At 36.4% G+C, this 19,546-nt stretch overlaps 1 protein-coding gene across 1 annotated transcript in view; it reads right to left on the bottom strand.

The window, feature by feature from the left end:
• LOC109856700 (neuroligin-4, Y-linked-like) overlaps window positions 1-19,546 on the bottom strand; it is a gene marked incomplete at its 3' end in the record, with an annotated part of 197,917 nt that overhangs the window by 19,559 nt on the left and 158,812 nt on the right. The window contains exon 9 of the mRNA XM_020432270.1: window positions 2,052-2,206. Within this exon, the coding sequence (XP_020287859.1) occupies window positions 2,052-2,206 (155 nt within the window). The remainder of the gene's footprint in view (window positions 1-2,051; window positions 2,207-19,546) is intronic.

Genomic DNA, 19,546 nt, shown 5'->3' with positions numbered 1-19,546 from the left:
CTTAATTTAATTTATTTTCTTTTTTTAAGAATATATTATTAATTTAAGAATATAGTCTTTTTCGATAGTGAGATATATATGTTTTTCCATAGAGGCTTTTTATATTCTAATCAGTATATATTCTTATCAATATTATTATTTGTAGAGGATTTTCCTCTTAAAATAAGAAACTCTTCTTGGCGCTTATTTTAGTATAAAATCTACTTAAAGTAAGTGGGATATCCTCAAAACAAGAATACAATTTTTTCGGTGTAGTTGTCTACGTGTACACGATCTTTTGTGTATTAGAGTTGATCGGACGAATTACACACACAGACCTCGTCAACTTTTAGACGTTAATACAGTTTTTTTTACGGCAGATTACGGAAATTTCGGGAAGCGCGTCGTTTTTTTTTCTCTGAAAAAACATATCTTTCAATTTTTTTAAAAATCCGTTACACTTTGGAAAAAAAGAGGTAAAGTCTAACATTAAAGCTAAATATTTTTAAATAAATTTTTACACCGCGAAAAATAAACGGACGTTTGTGCGAAAAGATGTTTGCGCGGTTAGACATGTTCTATTTTCTGGAGAATTCCGGAGAGAGATGTAATAATTCTCAAAAATAAGGATGCGATCTCTCTAGGTGAAATGTTTCAACTGTATGAAATATATGTATCTCTCATGTTTTCGTCGATATTCCATTTGCGCTTTCGCGAAGTCACGCACACCTATACATGTTTAAATACGTAAAAGCTGGCTTAGCATGTGGCCGTGGCAGCATCGCTGTGTACAACAGTTGCGCACTCCGAAGGCAATTCTACGGGGCACCAAATCGTCCAATTTTTCTATAATCCTAGGCAAGCCCTTTCTTGGGGATAACATGTCTCTTCGGCTTTAGAAAATTTATACTTGACTGAAATTCTAAAAAAAAAAAAAAAAAATACAATATTTCGAATTGGTGAATTCTTGAAGTTTTTTTCGATGGAAAGTTTCAACTTACGTTTGAATCACATATATACTCAGTAAAATACTTATTCTCAAAATTTTTGACAAAATTTGTCGCAAAAGAGTGCGTCCAAAACTCCAGACGAATCAAATTAATTAAATTTAAATCAATTCTCATATATCATAAATGTGTATACAGATTGTGAAAGTCTGACGTTCTCGAAATTCAATTATTGATGTTTTCCCGGTTGTAATAAACAGTTCAGGAATGCGTAGCACGTTTATTTTACAGTAACAGATTGTCAATAAGTGGAGTTTTTGGCAAACAAACGCGCTATTGATCGCAAACTCGGAGGAATTTATGCTCGCGCTTATGAATATTTCATGTTTTTTTTTTTTTTTTGGTTTTTTTTTGGAATATTTACCGGCATAGTTTTTCACGATATTATTGATAGGCGTGACACGCGCGCGTGCGCGCGCTCGCTGATGTAAAGTATTTGATTCGGTGCACTTAAAAAAAAAAAAAAAAAAACAACAAAAATAAAATAATACAGATCCGTCGCGATAAACAAGCGGAAACAATATTTCGGAACACGAAAATTTCTGTCGCGCGACGCTAACACGCCCCAGAAAAAAATACATTTGTTTCTAATCTGCCCGCCAGATTTTCGCCAACAGTGTTCTTTCTCCGCCCTGCGGCCGTCATTTACACGTTTCTCTTTTCTCTTATCACTCACCCTTTATCAGCCGAGCTTTTGCCCGACGTGTGTGTGTGTGTGTGTGTGTGTGTTCATTCATGAATATGGAAAATTAGACTTTTCGAAGCTTTGGTGTGTCTCTTTTTGTCTGCCGCAAATTGATTCCGCAAGTGGTGCGTGCGCCAAGTGCGCGCGTGCGATGTCACACGTGACTCAGAAGAAAAAGAAAAAACCATTTTTTTTTTTTTTTTTTAAATATATTCACGAGGAAAAATTAAAAATTCGAACCAAGTTTTAAGCAAACGTGTGTTCGGATGAAAGTTAGTTCCGTTTTCAAGCAAGTTTACGATATTTGCGACACACTTCTTGCGATTCTCGCTAAGGTTTCACATTCAACAGAATGATTAAACTTCGTATAATTCGCTTACCCGGTTTTCACGAAGTTCGCAAAATATTGCATGATACTCTCGGAGAGCGCCATTTCCAGTCTCGTATAGTTTTTCGGAAAATGGCCAAATCCCTCCACCCATAAAGGCGCTCCGAAGACGAATGGAAGTTCTTCGCCATGCACCGAACCCATCTTCTGTAAACAAAACAAGAATAAAAGTTAGCGAGTTTTCTGCAAAATACTTTTTCTCTCCCCTTCTTCTTGTGTTGTTGCATTACGTGCGCAATAATTGAACTGTAAGAAAGAACTCGCTCGAGAGAGGCGCAAGTTTACATCGTGAAATTAAAAAAAAAAAAAAAAAGAAGCTAAATATATATTAATCTACAGAGAAATATCGCGCGTATGCAATTATTATTAATTGCGATTGATTTCGCAAACGATATAGGGGATACAGAAGATAAGAGATACAGTGATTGGCCACTTAAGGAAAAACTGTACTATATAGAGTGAATTATAAAATTAAATTTAATAACTTGAAGTAAATCTTCAGTACTACTAGCTCAAACAAACTATAACAATTGCAAATAAACTAATAAATTTATTAAAAAATTTGAAAAATTATTCAAAATTTGATAAAATATTTTCTTACAGTCAAAATAGACAGTTATTGGCCATATGAGTTCTGTTAGTATCTGTTTACATAACAGTTATCGTAATAAATGTTTTGTTTTGACTCTTGAAGATATAGTAATGAATATTTTATTTATAACACATTAAAAACTAACAAACCTAACCTACTTACATTTGTATCTATAACTCAAAATAAGAGACCAATGACTGTCATATGGTTTTCATAATCTTAAAAACAGTGATTGACCAGTTGGCCAATGTTCGTCGTATAACAATAAGTTTTTGAGCTTCTTAAATACTACAATATTACTTTTATTCGGAGCAGAAAAAAACTTAATTAATATTAAAATGTTTATAATTTAGAATATAATGATAATATTTATTTATATTTATTACTTCTTTACTACATGGCCAATTACTGTTGGAAGGCCAATAATAATATTGTTTATCCCTACTACACGTGAGAACGACGACGCGTCGTTTTTTTCCGCGTTTTAATTGCCGCAAAAATCGCGGATTACAAATCAGCAAATGTATCATTTTGCTATTAGCCGCGGGATTTTAGAAATGGTCCTCGTTGGCGCGAGCTTATCCGCAAGCTCGATCATCGCGGACGCGTTAGATGCGATTCAATTTCTCCGGCGTCTTCGCCGGAGAATTAACGACGTTCTGGGGCGGAACATTCCGCTAACCAATGACGAAGTTCATCCGCGGCCGGAGATGAGGATGAGGCGAGAGCGAACACGTAATTTGTTATGTTTGCTCTTTTTTTTTCTTTTTTTTTTTAATCTCATTCTCTCATCGCTTAGAACACAATATCTAACTGTATATTTCTATAAATCTTAACGATTGTTTATAAACGAGAGATCTCGAGAAATTGATATCTTTGTAATATCCTAATATAATTAGGATATATCATTTTCTTGGATATATCATAGACGTAGTAGTCTTTTGGACCTAAAACTATACCCCTATAGTCTCCGAAATCGATTGTCGAGTAGACGACGGCGAGTCCGCCGTACCGGAGAAAGCTATCTGTTCTAGCAAGCACTGGAATGGAATCGACGATTCTAAGGCGATTACGTACGTACACGTCCGTGCCGAATGGCGCACGAAAGGGCATTTGCCAAGTAGACGAGCTTAGTTCCGAATCGGTACTGCAGCGAGTTAAGATGCTGCCTGTTCCGCCAATACTAAAGAGAACGTAGAGAAGACGATAACCGTAATGAGAGAAACGCGGAGAGCACGGAGAGAGCGGGAAAAAAAGAAGAACGAAGCAAAGAGAGAAGAGAGAACAATAATAATTAATCTCTCTAGACCATATATATATACTTATCAAAAAGTAAACATACATCAGCAATATATATTAATAGAATAACGAATGTGTTGTGCGTGTTCGCACCGAATTACGCGAAAAGGAAATAAAGAGAATAGAGACGCGGAGGAAACAAAACAAAGCCAAGGAAAGAGAGAGCGAGAGAGAGAGAGAGGATAAAATATGAAACGCGGAATCCCAAATCCAAAATGTTTGTGTTGCGTATTCGTCACTGTTGGAACGAATCCGGAGCTTTATCGAAGTTGTTTTGCCAACTAGGTTCTGTCATTGTCGAGAACGTTGGCTAACCGGTAATGTACGACTGCTACGGCTACCCATTAATTTCATTAACGTACATCTAGCAACTGGAGCGATTCGCTACCGGGGGGTGGTAATCGATACGCCGTGATTGAGAACGAGTTTGATTTTCGCGAGCGAGATCAACTCGCGCGCGCGCGCGTATTTTTCTGATTAAATAGGATTTTTTTTTTTCGACGCAATATTGGCGTTTAGAGATATCGTCACTTTGATATACAATGCGATAACGCGCGTTATCGTTTTTTTGTTTTTTCTTTTTATCGCACACAAACGCTCCAAGTTTCAGATTGTACCGGGAAGTTTCAAATATTATATAATAAAAGATAAAATAAAAATACAAAAAAAAGCGTCTCTCGTTTTGATTACAGAGCCGCGCGCGTCTATTGAATAGTCGAGAAATTAATGACGACACGGTCGGCTGCACAGGTCCAGATCTCTTCTTTGAGAATGGATTTCGAACGATTTGTTCTGGGGCTCTTTTGCGTGACATAATAAATCGACGCCGATGACCTCTCTTCTCTTTCTCGGGGGCGGGCGCGGGCGCGGGCGCGTTCGCGAAAAGCCCGAAAATTGGCGCGGGCGTGAAATTAAAACGAAAAACGAAAGAACAGCGGAGGGAAAGAGAATAGAGCGCGCGCGCGCGCGCTTTCAACCCTTTTTGGCACGGTTCTAGCAGCCGCCCCCGTAACTTTTAGTTTTTATTCTGCAGTTCTTTTTTCGCTCCAATTTCATTCCCCTTTTCGGCCTCAAGTCCGTCCACCGTGTATGCGCGCACGCCCGGCTCTGCCATAAAGTCGACTTCCGGCGTGTCTGGCATCGACAATCGCAGTCGCAAGTGCAACGGCCGAGCGCAATTTCACGGTTTAACGCTACAAATGGAAGACAAGGCTCGGCGCATAAACCGTGGAACAACGTTGTCGTTGATGTGAAAATTTATTTTTTTTTGACCGTGGCGCCGCCGATTGCGTTCAGGCGAAAAGTTCAATCGGATTATCTATGTATATCCGGACGCCAGAGATTAAAAAATCTCTAAAGGTGATTTTTTTTTGTTTTTGTTTTTTTTTGTTTTTTTTAAACGAACGGAGCTTTCGTCGAAACTCTTTAAAATTCTCGTTTTTTCCCTTTCTCCCTTGTCTTCTTCGAAAAGAAATGATTTGTGCGTCTCCCGGAATATAAATCTATTATCGCAATATCGTTCGTCGCGCGCGCGCGCGACTCGAAGTTAGGAATGTGAAGTTATGGGAACGCTCGAACACATCGTTGAATTTTAGTTTTTCATGCGACTTTAGAAGCTATAACAATGATGTCTTTGTTGATAGGAATAATGCCGCTATAAATTTGCTTGTAAGCACGCGCCCCCCTCCCCTCCCTTCCCCCGGGCAACGGCATATAATGGCGCAACCATACCTTTTTACGGTTTTCTTGTGTGTATCTCGGAGCGTGGTGAACATTATCGTTCTTTATTGCGCGTACAGCTCCATCTGGCTTCAATACTTTCACTAGCGAAAGAGAAGAGAGTACGCGCGAGCGTATACACTGCGAAGCATCACTTTTGACCCGGCCGTATTGTTCTCCACGGGAAAATTTCTCACCCCCCCCCTCTCCCCCTTTTCCTCCTCTACGCGGATAATCCGGAAAGCGCATCAAGAATTGTTGCGCTAAATCACTGGGGACTGTGTTGCAAGAGAACATTATCGAAATTTTGTTTTTCTTATTAAAACACATATTGTTATCACATTTTCGATGGAAAAATTGTATTCCTCGAAATTGCGAAGCCTTAAAAAAAAAAATTAAACCGTTGATAAAATATCAATAAAGAAATAAAAATATAATATATTATGTGTAGGTATGAGGGACGTCCCCTCTGGTTCGTATGATAAAATCAAGTTTTTTGTATGAGTAATCGGCCAATAGGAACCAAGTGCAAGGTTTTATTCGCAATAATTTAGACGAAACTGTGTGTGTCGAAACGTTTCAACTCATATTTAAGTCATCTTCAGTCAACCGACTATAATAAATACAAATTTCAATTTACAAAATGAAATAAAATAGGTATAAAAAAATATAAAAAATATAATTGGAAAACAAGCAGTAATACAATAAAAATTAGATAGAAAATAGACCTTCCTGCCTTTGGACTGCAGATGGTAGCGGTATTAATAAATAAACTTAGTGTGGAATAAAGTGATTTATTGTGGAACTGTATAATATTTTGTAATCTTGATATTCTGTAATTTTCCTTAACTTTGTTATTTTATTCAGCGTGGCCGAGGATGACCGTAATCGACGGTCGAAACGTTAACACAATAAATCACTTTATTCCACACTAAGTTTATTTATTACACTGCCACCATCTGCAGTCCAAAGGCAGGAAGGTCTATTTTCTATATAAAAAAATATAAAAAATATAAAAAATATGAAAAATGGATCTCATCTAGAAAAGTAACTTGCAATTAGAAAAGTCAACACTTGAACGTAATATTGTAATATGAAAGTATGTACTGCACGATTATATGTGCCATGCTCAAGGTACAGACGGCGTCATTAATTCGAAGAATAGGCGCGGGGATCGGAGGGCAAGCGGGGCGGTTGCTCGTAGCGCCAACGGGCGCCGTACTAACTCACTTGTAGCAATCGGGTGTCCACAACGGGACACCCGATTTTGGGACTAATGGATATTTGGATCAACTGGACTTTTTATGTAATCCCCGCGCCTATTCTTCGAATTAATGACGCCGTCTGTACAACATATTGTTCAACAACATATTGTTTTGCCGTTCAGTTAATATTATTTCCTTGAGCATGACACATCTAATCGTGCAGTACATACTTTCATATTACAATATTACGTTCAAGTGTTGACTTTTCTAATTTTAAGTTACTTTTCTAGATGAGATCCATTTTTCATATTTTTTATATTTTTTTATACTTATTTTATTTCATTTTGTAAATTGAAATTTGTATTTATTATAGTCGGTTGACTGAAGATGACTTAAATATAAGTTGAAACGTTTCGACACACAGTTTCGTCTACATTATTGCGAATAAAACCTTGCACTTGGTTTCTATTGGCCGATTACAAAACTTGATAATATATTATATTTCAGCAAATTTCTGTACAAAAAAGCGCACGCGTGATCTCTTTTCATTGTTCCTTTTTTGTACTCGCGGATACAAAAAAAATTCTCGTCAAGTCGATTGCTATATCCGTCGACTTTTTAAGATATTATTCTCTTCCTGATCTTTTATAGACAGGAAAGAGAACATTGTCAGTACAGAAGAATGCTTTGAGCTCTGCTGATCCGCGTTGAGAACTTGGTAGTAGTAAAGGATGTAAGAGGGAAACGGAAAAAAACAATTTCGCGAGAGAAGAGGAGGTCAGCGCGACAGAAGCAAAAAAAAAAAAAAAAGAAAAAGAAAGAAATCGGTTAAATGTCGAATCAAAGAAAAACGTCGGGATTGCTCGGGAGTTATTAAAACTCCGTTAACGTCGGAATATATTATCGAACCCTTTGAAAATGCAACCTATTATTCTTTTTTCGCCATTTTCCGCAATTGATCAAGCGCACGAGAGAATTGCAATTTTATTTTTTCAAAAGCACACGGATAACATAATGTGACGCAATTGCATTTTTTGTGCGAAGCACACTGAAAACATTATGCATATATCTCAAAATATATTTCTCTACTTAGTTTTTTTTTTCTTCTCTCATTTTGTTTCTTTGTGTTGTTAAATTTTCTGTTTTCTCATTCCCCCCCCCCAGTCTCATCATATCACGTTGGCACTTGCGAAGAAGATTAACGCATTTGAAATTCTCTTTTATCAGTGACGTTTGCTAGCCGAACATTTACATCCAACATAACCCAGCGTGAAACATCCTTCCGGGTTTTCGCGCTGCGCGTGCAGAATCGTCGTCGTCGTCGTCGGGGGTAAAAGTACTTGCGCCACACCGGAGAATCCCGCGAGTTGGTAGACGCGCAAGAAACGCGTTGTTAATGTCGCCTCGTAGCTGGAGAGAGCGGCTTCCGAGCCACATTACGTCGCCCTTTGTGTAAGAACGTCAGTTTAACGGCTACGAAATGGCGTCGGCGCGACGACAAAGACTGTGCTACGAAAATTGTCTATATTACACCGAACGATTTTGCATGTCTGTTCTATTTCTATTTTTTTTTTTTTTTATTATTAACATCTGAAGTAACGTTCAAGTTTTAATAACTGTTTAGTGGAGACCTTTTTTTTGCTACACTGAGAAAAAAAGTTGTTGAAGTAACAAAATAGTATTTTAAATCAACTATACGCAGCGGTCACGGGCTGTCAATGAAATATTGATTAATGTAAGAAGATATCATGTTTCAATAGATATAATAATTAGGTTATATCGAAAGACACAATTTAGTTGTTTTAACAAAATTATAATTTGCTTAAATACAGGTAACTTTGAATGTACAACACAATAGGACAACACAATATTTTGTCCGCTTATAAAATTAGCAGTTTGATTAGATGAAATACTTGGTACAAAGAAATTCAAATTACATTCAATTAAAGTAAATGAGAATTGCCTATTTCATCTTTTTTAACAGTATCTTTTATTTGAAATTATCACAACTTATGTTCGACAAAACAATTAATGGTTTTAGTGGATTAAATATGTTCATTACCACTATTGTTAATTCAACTTATAAGAATTTGTTATCTTTATTACCATATGCTTAAAGTAAATAAACAAGATATTTCAGATAACAAACTGAAACTCAACTAAACGCATTTAGTTGAGTTAATAGTATTTTTTTCTCAGTGTATAATAAAAAATCCACGTTAAAATTAATTTTTTAATTTAATAAAATGTGTGATATGCGCGTTTACGCATTTGGTCGCTTCGTAAGTATGTGAAATCGCCGGTTGTAACGTCGCTGCGAGCAGCTTTCTCGTCTGATACTAGCTTGCTGATGATCTCATATCAACCGGCCATAAACGAAAACACGAGAAGAGATTTTGATTTCGGTTGGTACGAAGAGAGAGAGAGAGAGAGAGAGAAAGGGCATGAAATTCTACGATGTAATCTCGTTGACGCGATTGGACCTCCGCCTTTTCGCCTCTCTCATACTGGTACTACTACCTTCGCAACCCCTACCGACTCTTGGATACCAACAGGATCACGGCGGGCATTCCTGACGTTCCGCGGATGCCGGCAAATTTCAATTCGTGCTTCGGTTAAACCGCGTCGTGTCATAGGATGCGGCAATACGAAGCGCCATTGAAAGTTACGCCATCCCGCCCGTTTTCACTGATAGACCATACGACGGAGTAAATCGCGAACGCGCAGTGTGATTTCTTTGTCGCAATTAATTCGCAGAATCGCGCGTTCCTTTCGCCTAAAAAAAAAAAAAAAAATAGTTTCCGTTTACATGGCAATCGGCGACGCAAAAGACCAGATTTCAATTTGCAATTGCGTGAAAATATGACACATGTGCGCGGAAAAAAAAAGTTTTGCTGTTATATGGTTAGCAAAAAAAAAAATGGTTGACTCTACGAAATATTTTGTTTCATCAACAAAATGTTTTGTTGGCGAAACAAAAATATTAGTAAACTTAACAAATGTTTTTTTGCTGGCCATATAATAACTAATTTCTTGCTATTCTAGCAAATCTTTTTTTTTCCGTGTGGGATTTTAATGTGGCGTAAGATTAATTTACGCACATAAGATTCCCGAGAGAAACGTACGAACTTATATATATATAAATGGATGTTTGAAGAACATGCGGCACGACGTGTATATACGATACCGGCTACTAATTAGCATCCGCGGTCTCTAATTTTGATTAATTTATCATATCGTAATCTCGCCGGCTGACGAGATAACGTTGTAACGTTGTGACAGTAGCTACCCTGGTAATAACGTGACAATAGCGTTCTGCCGTAATACATCACGTCCCCTTTGGTATGCGGACAACCGTGCGCATAACTACGTGCTCTCCATTTGCCGCGTCAATTATTAACTGCGCCCATCTAATTCTCTCCGAAAAATGACGGTTTCTCTCGCTTTGTTTGTTCCCGGGACCGTCATCTTTCGAGACAAATATTATCAATACAATTTCTGATTACTTTCTAATAAGATTTGAGAACTTATTGTTTTTTTTATTAAACTCTTTTTTTTTTCAACAACAATGTGAGAAACAATTGACGATAAAAATCTCACAGAATTAGCGAGACATCGTCATCGGTTTTTATTGCGAAATGAGCATCGCGATTATTTCTTTTCGAACGGCAACTGTGTGAATTTGAATTTAAATGGAAAAAGTTGGACTCGGTGAGAATTTTTCGTCACGGCGAACGATCGCGGCAATTCCCAGCGAACAAGCGGAAACGCGATCGGCTTCCATCCTCACGTTTCTCGTGGTATAAATGGCGACTCAGATGCGGATCAGGCGCTCAGTCTGACGGGAATGCGAAGCGTTATTGTCTTTGTTAGTTATTATTTCCAAATCGAATGAGATAGCACGTGCGCGCGAATAGAAGACACGAAGGAAACACGTTGTCGACGCATATGTGATGGTTGATTCTTGTCTATGTTGACCAACTGACGCGTAGTTCTGCATGTATGACGATATATATATATATATTAGGTCTACCGGAAAGTTCTGTCCGTTTTTGGAATAAAACAAAATACAAATTTTTCTTAATTTTTCAAAAATGGGATATACAAATTGCCCTCACGCTGGCAAGAAATTATTAATAATAATGGCAATTATATTATTTAATCAAGTTTATTGACGGTAAGAAAAATTGTTGTATTTTGTTTTATTCCAAAAACGGACAGAACTTTCCGCTAGACCTAATATTATTAATAAAGTAACAGAGGTGATCCTCAGGTTCAGTTGTATTAAAAAATTCTTGATTGTGAAAGGAGGCGTTTCTGAACAAATTGCAGGAAGTTGTGCACAATGAATATATATCTCCTATTAAGAACAAACGTTTCAACTATTTATTTATAGTCATCCTCAGTGTTCTTGAATTCAACCATCGCTAAATATTACACAGTTGTAATCTTGGTTGTTACTTCAAAACCAGTTTTGTGCATTACTTCCTGCAATTTGTTCAGAAACGCCTCCTTTCACAATCAAGAATTTTTTAAATATTAGGTCTACCGGAAAGTTCTGTCCGTTTTTGGAATAAACCAAAATACAAATTTTTCTTAATTTTTCAAAAATGGGATATACAAATTGCCCTCACGCTGGCAAGAAATCATTAACAATAATGGCAATTATATTATTTAATAAAGTTTATACGGTAAGAACAATTTGTATTTTGTTTTATTCCAAAAACGGACAGAACTTTCCGGTAGACCTAATATATATATATATATATCGTCATATGTAAAATTATATATATGTATATATGTAAAATTATTGATTATCAATTTTTGTTGAAAGAAAATTTCAATAAAACAGCAAAACTAATTTGTTAATTATCGAGCAAACAAAACTAACAATTGTATTAAATTAAATTTTTTCATTTTCGTGAAGTATAATCTCAAGTTTTCCTCATGTAAGTGCCCATCATGTCGAGGTTTTATTTTCTAGGGAATCGACTGTTAACTAATAAACGTTGCGGAACAGAAGAGCAATTACTAACAATACTAGCTAGAAGGTTCGAATGGCTGAGAATTTCCACAGAGCGCGTGTTCGCCGAATAGAGAAGCCGCGAGAGGTGGAAATCTAGAGCATAAATTTTGACATTTCTCATCAATGGAGTTGGGTCATTATTCAGCACGATTGTTACCGATTCCGGATGGTAGTTTCTGACGGTTTCGCGCTCGTTCGCGAGCGCGTTTCGATTGGATCCAAGCACGGCGGTACTTCGCGATCGCAAACTTCTCCCTCTCTGTGTTTTGTGACTAAGCTTACGAGCGCGTTTCAACGCTCGTTTGCCCGTCAAAACTAGGAAGAACGAGCATGCAAATTGTCGGACAGCCGCCATAAAATGGCAAAGCTTTTTCCACCAAATGGCGCCATCCGTTTGAAAGCGCGTCTATTTGGCGGCTGTTTCTCTAGGAACGCGCGTGCATCCTTCTTTTGCTTTATTATACCGGTGCTTGCGGGCATTTGGCATTTAATCCTTGAGCTCTTTAATGACGCTTTGAAGAGAGTCCATTTACAGAAACAACAAAGCTCCGGCAATTTACAGTGACACGGAGCGGCGCAACAGCGCAACAAAAAAAAAACAAAAAACACCAATTAATTCTAACGCAGAGATATTGTTGCGCGATATAATTTTTTTTTTTTTTTGAACAAAGTTTTATCAAACTCCGAGACCTAGAGAAAAGAATTCAAACAAAGTTTTGTGTAACAATACGTGGGTAATCAATATTAACAAAATATTTTTTAACAATTAAGAAAATCTTTTTAAGGCTCCGAAGTTTTTCAAACTATGTAACAAATATGGTCAATGAGAGCCTGTTTCCAGGATGTTGTGCGGAAACGCGCGTGTGTGTAGATATATATACATATACGTATATATATGTATAATTGTTCAACACATGTAAATGTTAACACGTGAATTTTTGAATTGAAATTCAATTCTTAAAAATCATACAGGATGCTAATTTTGCATCTCATATATGAGAGACCCCGAATACCCCCCTAATTAATTTTTAAAATATTGCAAAAAATTAATTAAGGGGGTATTCGGGGTCTCTCTTATATGAGATGCAAAATTAGCATTCTATATGATTTTTAAGAATTGAATTTCAATTCAAAAATTCACGTGTAAAAATTTACATGTTATGAACAATTATACATATATACGTATACGTATATATATCTACACACTGAGAAAAAAAAGTTGGTAAAGTAACAAAATAGTATTCGATTCAACTATATGCAGCGGTCACGGGCTGTCAATAAAATATTGATTAATGTAAGAAGATATTATGTTTCAATAGATATAATAATTAGATTATACCGAAAGACAATTTAGTTTTAACAAAATTATAATTTGCTTAAATACAGGTAACTTTGAATGTACAACACAATATATTGTCTGCTTGTAAAAATAAGCAGTTTGATTAAATGAAATACACCGAAAAAATTATATTCTTGTAAGTAGAAGATTTTATACTTAAAAAATCTTCTTAAAGATTTTAGATGATATTTTTCTGAAATTAAGAATATAGTCTTTTTTGATAGTGAGATATATATGTTTTTCTATAAAGGCTTTTTATATTCTAATCAGTATATATTCTTATCAATATTACTATTTAGAGGATTTTCCTCTTAAAATAAGACACTCTTCTTGGCGCCTATTTTAGTATAAAATATACTTAAAGTAAGTGGGATATCCTCAAAACAAGAATACAATTTTTTCGGTGTAGTACAAAGAAATTCAGATTATATTCAATTAAAGTAAATGAGAATTGTCTATTTTATCTTTTTTAACAGTATCTTTTATTTGAAATTATCACAACTTATGTTCGACAAAACAATTCATAGTTTAGTAAATTAAATATGTTCATTACCACTATTGTTAATTCAACTTATACGAATTTGTTATCTTTATTACCATATGCTTGAATTAAAAAACAAGATATTTCAGATAACAAACTGAAACTCAACTAAACGCATGTAGTTGAGTTAATAGTATTTTTTTCTCAGTGCACGCACGCGCGTTTTCGCACAACATCCTGGAAACAGGCTCTTATTGACCATATTTGTTACTTAGTTTGAAAATATTTTTTCAACGTAATTTAAACATTATAATATATTCTTCGGATATTATTTTTTTTTGTTTCTTACGTTATTACATGTTTCAATTCGCTTGTGAAAATCGTGAAACGTCGCCCGCGATTCGTTTTACATGAAATTCGCGAAATTTCGAGCTCGTTAGTCAGTGATTGTCAGTGTCACTCGGCAAATGACAGGGTGTAAATTACTTTGACGGTACGGAGAGCTCATCGGGAGCGCGCTATTTTTCTAAATCACATAAATACCTGTTGCGTGAGCGTTCACGTGAAAAGCGCATACATAACAAGCGCGGCGTTGCATATTTTAGAGGAACAAATAATTTAATTGTGCTTTAGCGGGCGCGAAATATTAAGCCGTCTCGCGTTAACCATGCTCAGCAACTACGACAACTGACAGCCGTAAACTTTGTCATGAATATTTTATTAACGCCGATGCGTTCTTTGCGCGTGCGAGGTGTATTATGCGAGTTAGCAAAAAAAAAAAAAAAAAAAATATTTCACAAAAACGCATCGAAGAAAATGATGATAATTTTGCGCCGTCGCGTCTCTGTTTTGTCTGGGGGAAAAAAAATGTTGCAATGATAAAAAAAACAAAACTTCTTCCCTGTTTACATATTGTCATATAATGGTTGTACATTTATTTTACACGCATAATAAATTGTTATTATTATTATTGCATGATAATGTTTAATGTTATCATATTATATCCTTAATATCAATACGTGTGGTTAATAAATATATTTATTGTATGTCATTGTGACATGATAAATATTGCTCCGCACAATGTTGTATGTTTCAACCAGTTCCTCTTTAATTTCAGTCTGTCGAAACACTATAAAACCGTTTTAGTGCGTCATATAAAATTAATTATGTCTTATATCGTATATATATGTATATATATATGTAAATATACGTGATAAAATTTATTCACAACAATATCACATGTAAGTGACAATATTTAATCCAAACAAGAGAGAACACCAATAATTTCCGCATTATTGATTATTAGAATTACGCTTAATTCAAATACACGCGCAATTAAAATAAATTGCGATACGCGTTTCGAACTGCAGTTTTACTATTGAATTTTTTTTTTTTTTAATTTATACGGTCTTAGGATATCGTAATTATTCGAAAACGTTTAGATAAACGCCCGGGGGATTTTCGGCGAGGGATTTTCCGTCGTTTACATTGGCGAGAAATCCTCAGTACGAGAGAGGTAGCCTCGCAACGAGAAAGAAATTGGACAAAACGGATAATCTCCGTCGTAGTACTCGCGGTGCGCCTTCGTTCCAGATTTTTTGTTGGTTCTCGACATTTTGTTTCATGTCGTTTTCTTTGCTTTCTTTCTTCGCTCATTAGACGGGGGTGCTCCCCAATTAGCCGGTAAAGGATTCCCGCGACGAGAAGGGAGGAAAGTCCGGTTTTGAAACCGTGCGCCGGATAGCTTTAATTAAATAATTCGTTTCATTGTTTCTCTCTCTCTCTCTCTCTCTCTCTCTCTCTCTTTCTCTCTCTTCCTCTCTCTCTTCCCGATCTCTTCTTTTCATTGTCTTTCAATTTCTTCGCGTTTGTCACGGCATAATTTAAACCTTAGATCTAGGGTTAGGGCGCTGCAGAGATTCTCTTTTTACTTCAATAAAAATTGTTCTACGAGAGGTAAATGAACTCTATTTCCCGCTTCGAGCACAAATGGGGGAGGGGGATAAAACAGGAATCTGAACGTTTTTCCAAGGTTTCTTTTTTTCTCTTTTCTTTCTTTTTTTTTTTTAATAAAAAGCCATAGCAAATTCCAATAAAATTATGTTTATTTAAGAATATTTTACTCGGAGGATTTGCTAAAGAGGAAGATGTGAAACGCAGAAGCAAATTTCCCCGGTAATGCTTTTTTCCGAGTCGCAGTTGCCATCGACTTCCCCGTTTGCCCACCCTCCTGTTTTCTTCCCTACTCTCTGCCATTAACCTCTCTCTTTGGATGAGTGATAAAGAAAAGAGAGAGAGCTTGCAAAGAGCGGAGTTGTATTCTCATTTTCCTCGCGCGAGATGGAGAAATAGCAATCACGACGAGTGGTGCAATAGAAACTTTGATTTGACCCGACTTCTTTTTATGATTTGATTCCCACATCCCGTTTTTTTTTATTTATCAGTATATCGATCATTTATCTTCAGACGAGTTAGATTACTCTCTTATCCACTATAAAATAATTAGTTAATTAACTTAAATAATATTTTATTATTATTTTTACTTTAATTTTTTTATTTATCAGTATATCGTTTTTTTATTTATTAGTATATCGATCACTTATCTTCAGACGAGTTAGATTTCTGTCTCTGATCCACTATAAAATAATTAGTTAATTAACTTAAATAAAATATTAACTTAAATAATATTTTATTATTATTCTTACTTTAATTTCTTTATTTATTAGTATATCGTTTTTTTATTTATTAGTATATCGATCACTTATCTTCAGACGAGTTAGATTTCTTTCTGATCTACTATAAAATAATTAGTTAATTAACTTAAATAATATTATTATTATTTTTACTTTAATAATATTGTTACTTTTCTAATTAATATAAGTGCAATTATAACGCACACGTGAAAAAATGTAGAAGAAGATTAAAAAAGAAAAAAAAAAATTTGAAGTCACAGAAGGAACGATTGCGGTTCCTGAAGATTTTTACGACTATTTTTTCGCGGCAAGCAAATCCTACTGAAGGAAATCGTCCTCGATCAAATTACAGCACGAAGGAAGCTTTTTAAAAGGATCCGCGAGGAAGCTAGTGTCCCGCAATAGACGGGATGGCGCGTGAGCTGATAGATTTTGAATGTCGGCTTCGCAAATCCTCCGCGTATCGATAGGTCCTTGCAAATCCCCCCAACGATGCTTGGGATAAATTTCGTTCGTTCCCCGAACAGGATCGATCGCGACCCGCCCGCAATGTCCGTTTTCACTTTGCCGGTAGATTACAAGTTGCTATCGCGAAAGAGCTTTTGCGAATTCGCGAGAGAGAACTTTTCTTTTGGTTACGTCTGTGGCCCGTTTTTTTTTTTTTCGTTCTTGCGCAAACACAGTAGATTGCTCACTCGCTCTGTTGTGTGTATTTTTCGCCGTTCCAATTAAACATATTTAAATAGCCATTAAGATAATACCCCAACCGGTAATTTTCTTTTCGCCTTTTAAGGGGCGCAAAAAAAAAAAATAAAAAAGCCGCGCTGTAAAGATCAATTTGCTAGTCAATACGACCGCGCCATTTTCTTACACGAATTATCTACACAGATGTAAACCGAGTTAGAGATGTCTCTGCGCGAGGAATTGCAGACGAATGCGAAAAGGCAGGAAAACTGCATTGTGTGGATAAACGTGGGTGCGTTGCTGCGCATATGGCGCGCGTGACATGACTGGAATATTTCATCTTGCCCACATCGACAGGATCTTTTCTCGTCTTTTGGTCTATGTACGCGACCGCCATACAATTATATATATATATATATATATATATACAGGGTGTCCCAGAATTGGTGTAACATCTCTCGTAAACGGGTAGAAGGAGTAAAACTGAGTCGATAACTTCTATACCATTTTGCTAGAATTGCAATAGTTGCCGAGATCTTAATTAACAAAGATTCGCGAATGCGAGCGTGCATCGGGTTGTCTTACGCGCGTGGAATAGCGCTTCGCACGATTACACTTTAATAAGTATATGTTTATGGTATATGCTGTTATATTAGCTCCTCCCACATATGTTGCTGCGGGTAACACCGTTAAGCGCGCGAAGCGCACTGGGCTGTCTTACGCGCGCAAGACAGAGCCCGATGCACGCTCGCATTCGCGGATCTTTGTTAATTAATATCTTGGTAATTACTGCAATTCCAGCAAAATGGTATAGGACTTTTTGATTCAATTTTACTCCTTCTATCTGTTAACGAGAGATGTTACACCAATTCTGGGACACCCTGTATATATAAATCCGCATCGCGCGAACATTAACCTTTTCGCTATGCGACAGAGTTGCTTTTTTTTTTACTCAATATTGACTCCGTAATTGTTTTATATTTAAAAGACTGAATAAAAACTCGAAAAAGAGAGAAGACAAATATATATATATATATTATAATCCGATAAGTCAATAAATTTTAAAGCGAGGTTTAAAATGGAATTGAAATCATATAATGGCTGCTTCTCGAGGTGTTGACTGTAAACGAGGCAATGCTCGACGTCCTTATTATATTCGACGTACGTGCGTCGGTTCCATCGTAAATCGAATCTCTCTATTATCTTCGGCGTCGAAACGAACGCTATAGCGCATCTCGTCTCGGAAAAGGATTTCTCTCGTGGCCAAAGAAAATAAGCGTCACAAAATGCGAGGAATACGTTCCGTTGTTATTATATATATATATATATATATAACCGTCTTTATTTTTCTATACATTTTCAACCAACAATAAAAAAAAAAAAAAAAAAAAAAAAAACGTTGCAAAGGACATTTCAATTCTCACTCATAAACAAAAGCATCTCTCGCGCACGGATAATTAGTTTCTAACGCAAAATCATCTAACTTATATTAAACCGCGTGAGCAAATCAATAAAACGAGTGATTTATGCATTGTTGTTTGTGTGGGTACAAAAGCTCGTTTTATTACATCGAACTCAAACTTTTACTTCGAATAATTAATTAAACATTTGCTTGAATAATTGAATTGTTTCAATAATACGTACGAATGCGTATGAATTTCACATGAGACATATCTAGGGTAGAAATATTTCAAATTCAAAGGGATATCGATATCGATAGTTAATTTATAGTCACGGATTATAGTAGTTGACATGCTGCCAAGCTGTAACTATTTATTTGGAGTAATTATGGATGCAACTGGAAGGAGGTTGCCATCTGTTTTACGATAGCAAACAAAGAGAAAGAGAAGAGAGAGAAGGGGAGAGAGAGAGCGAGACAAGTCCCGTGAGATAAAGGCGGAGGCGATGTTAGACGTCGCTGGGGTGGTTGGTATGGCATCGCAAACATCGGAAGCAGCGCGCGCGCGACAGTCTTGCGATTCAACCGATTATTCCGGTGCGCGCGATGCGATCTCCGTACACATATTTACTCAACGAGAGTTTCCAAGAGAACCAGAGCGGATTCAAACACCAACCATCCGCCGCTAATCGACCACTCGTTGATCGATCATCGACTCGACGGGTTCTCGCGCGTCGAATTTACCAGGGAATCGGTTTGAGATCTCTCTCTGTGTTGTGTTCTCTCACATTGTTGTCGCCATCTTTCTTCGTCAGCCTTCGTAATTGTCAATCTCTTTGGAAATTTATAAAATTTAACAGAAAGGAGAAATATCGGCGCGAGTTGGTTGACATGTGAATGGCGATAAACTCAAAAAAAAAAAAACTTGAGACGAGAAGGAGTTTGTTTAACCTTTTCGCTCCGGGACTGGTCCATATATGGACCAGCAAGAAAAGCGAACGTAATAGATGTTTATAAGGTCAATTTAATGCACTAAATTTAGGAAAAAAA

Source organism: Pseudomyrmex gracilis, unplaced genomic scaffold (genome assembly GCF_002006095.1).
Source record: "Pseudomyrmex gracilis isolate BER0280 unplaced genomic scaffold, ASM200609v1 scaffold_131, whole genome shotgun sequence".
Lineage (NCBI taxonomy): Eukaryota > Metazoa > Arthropoda > Insecta > Hymenoptera > Formicidae > Pseudomyrmex > Pseudomyrmex gracilis.
This window is presented reverse-complemented; position numbering and strand designations above follow the sequence as displayed.